Source organism: Rhopalosiphum maidis, chromosome 4, assembly GCF_003676215.2.
Source record: "Rhopalosiphum maidis isolate BTI-1 chromosome 4, ASM367621v3, whole genome shotgun sequence".
NCBI lineage: Eukaryota > Metazoa > Arthropoda > Insecta > Hemiptera > Aphididae > Rhopalosiphum > Rhopalosiphum maidis.
Window position 1 is genome coordinate 38,958,561 of NC_040880.1, and position 2,596 is coordinate 38,961,156.

The following is a 2,596-nucleotide window of genomic DNA, read 5'->3' on the forward strand; positions in this document are numbered from 1 at the left end:
TATACATCATCAGCTGCTATCAAATTTATATCAAAATTCGACTCGTTGTTTACAATAATATTACGCAAGATGTATTTTCTGGGAATATCAGTCGAGCTCGGTTCTCTGCCTCACCGTAATCGATAACTTTGCGCAAAATATGAGAATATTCCGTGATTGTAAAAAACGACGGCCACTTCTGTATTCATTTAATAGCTGTGCACGATGTAACAGGATTTTTAATACTCTCTAGTCACTGTGACGACGTAAGAAACATAATGATACGAACAAAATTTAAAATGTTATGTACTTTATGCACTAATACTGCTGTCGGGTCTCATAATATTTTCCGCTACGTGGCCGATGACTGACTGCCATTAACTACACGTGAGTTATGGTCGGCATACGTGATTTTTTTACTTACCGATGTCGTGTTGTCTTGCAGAATGTTTGAATCGATGTTATTCCTGTATATAATGCACAAACACATAAAAAAAAAAACTAGCGTCAGAGGTATAGTTAGATTATTAAGCACTGGAAAATAAAAGAAAAAAAATCGCATGTGTGGGTTAGATTAGAAGTACCACAAAATTAATGAGTATAATAATCACTTATTTATACGCCATGTTTTCCGTAGGTGTTAAAATTACAAAAATTGTTTAATACGCGTTAATATCATCAGTAAGTATTATAAACTAATTTTTTTTTTATTATTCGATATAACATTTAAATTTTGGGGTGAGGGTTACCAGTTCGAATACGGTCTGTTCGAACGTCATGTGTTCGATTATAAACTGATCGAATGGTTATGTTAGAAATGTTTTGTGTACGAAAGATCGAGTGTTGGAAATAGAAAAAAAAAAATTAAAATATAAAAAAACATTTGTATTTTAGTCAATCTTAAAAACTAAATATTAAGTATTTCTAAATTTAACTTTAATTATAAAAAAATTAAAAATTAAATATTTTGTCATTCATAAAAATTAAATGTTAGATACCTATTTATAGATTTAAATTATGAGCGATTTCACGTAAATACTCTAGTTTATCGTAATTTTCGTTTGAAATAAAACGTGCATGAATTGATTTCAATCTTAAATTCGATTCAATATTAACTTTTTTTGTCTTTTTCGTTGGTCGTCCACAATCTAACATCTCTACTGTTATTTCAGTTTCATTTTGAACTTTTTGTAATTGTTGTATGAATTTATGTAAACCTAAAAACAAAAACAATTAGGAAATTGCATGCATTTAAATAAGTTACTAAATATTTGTACCAGGGTGAGGCGATATTATTCTATTTATTTTTCTGTGCCATGACTCTGCCGTAATTTTAGTTCTAGGTAAATCTTGGATTAATCGTTCTGACACTGACCACATTTCTGGAGTGGTGAGTTGTAATTGTCTCTTTTGGGTTTTCTTCTCAAACGCATTCCACTTTTTCCTATGGTATATGTTTCTTCAAAATATTTTAACAATTTTTTTTCTTCATCAGTATCTCTAAAAAGTGATTTTAAAAGTATCCAACTTTCTTGTACCGAACCAAAAGATTAAAATAAAATAATCTACAACATATAAACAATATTTAGTTACTACTCATACATACCATATTAACAGGAAGAAATTCCATAGCTGGTAAATGTCTGGCAAGTAAATTTAAATTCAACATCGTTTGTATATTTTGACGAAAGGATAAATTCTTGAATTTTTCGATAAATATTTTGAGAAAAGTGAAAAAAGCAAGTTGAATGGATTGCGAATGGAAATGTTTTATTTATACAATTAATAGCTGCCTTTTCAAAATCGGTCACAATTTCTAAATTTGTATCGTTGTTACATTTATATTATTTTCTATACAGTACTCATTAATTAAAGAGAACATGGAGTATATAATTCTTGACTTTTCCGGTCATTAAAGCAAACACTCGAGGGACAAATATTTTATGTGTACCTTTTTTAATCAAAGCATGTAATACATATACTTAATAAAAGATTTTTGGGCAAACTTTAAACGTACTATCACCCAACCAGCAGTTTGATTCTTGTAGAATCTTACAATTTTCAATTGTTGTAAATAGTAAAATATCTGTGGTTTTTTTACCAAAAATGTATCGTCACATAGTGTATTACATAGTGATATAGGTGGATTAATTTCTTTCGAGAAATTGTGGTTCTTTATATTCTAAAATAAGTTTTCTTTGTCGTTTAATGATTTGTTTAACTGATTCTTTGCTTACCGAGGTAGATATTTTTTTTTGAAGTGCCAGCAATTGCTATTTGGTAAATTTGAATAGCTTTTTCTTGATTGGAATTACGTGCAATAATTTTAATTTTTTCTTTTATTTTTTTGATTTCAATAGATACGGGACCTGGACCCTGACAATGTTCAGGTATTGAGCAGTGCTCTTCAATTGTATTTTTGCCATCGCGAGACTCGATAGTTTTAATTTTCGCACCACACTTAAGTTTGCACGTCCAATAAAACACATTTTTCAAATCGGTTTTTCTAACTATATTTTTATTTTTTATAAATATAAAATTATTTAAACTTAAAACTATACTCCCATGAATACTAGGTATAATTTGAATACTTTCAACACTCATATTAAATATATAA

At 28.7% G+C, this 2,596-nt stretch overlaps 1 protein-coding gene across 1 annotated transcript; it reads right to left on the reverse strand.

Annotated features, from left to right (window-relative positions):
* Positions 1–981: 981 nt before the first annotated feature.
* On the reverse strand, positions 982–1,512 carry LOC113549056. Its single transcript, XM_026950207.1, has 2 exons — positions 1,257–1,512; positions 982–1,196 (listed from the first exon to the last, which is right to left on the reverse strand). The coding sequence occupies exons 1-2, from the start codon at positions 1,357–1,359 to the stop codon at positions 982–984; spliced, it is 318 nt and encodes a 105-aa protein (XP_026806008.1). The 5' UTR covers positions 1,360–1,512.
* Positions 1,513–2,596: the final 1,084 nt, after the last annotated feature.

Bases quoted from the DNA above. Each gene is read 5' to 3' on its own strand.
- LOC113549056 (XM_026950207.1), bottom strand. From the start codon at position 1,359: ATGTGGTCAGTGTCAGAACGATTAATCCAAGATTTACCTAGAACTAAA. The intron at 1,197-1,256 runs GTACAAATATTT...TTTTGTTTTTAG, and splicing joins AATAATATCGCCTCACCCTG to GTTTACATAAATTCATACAA.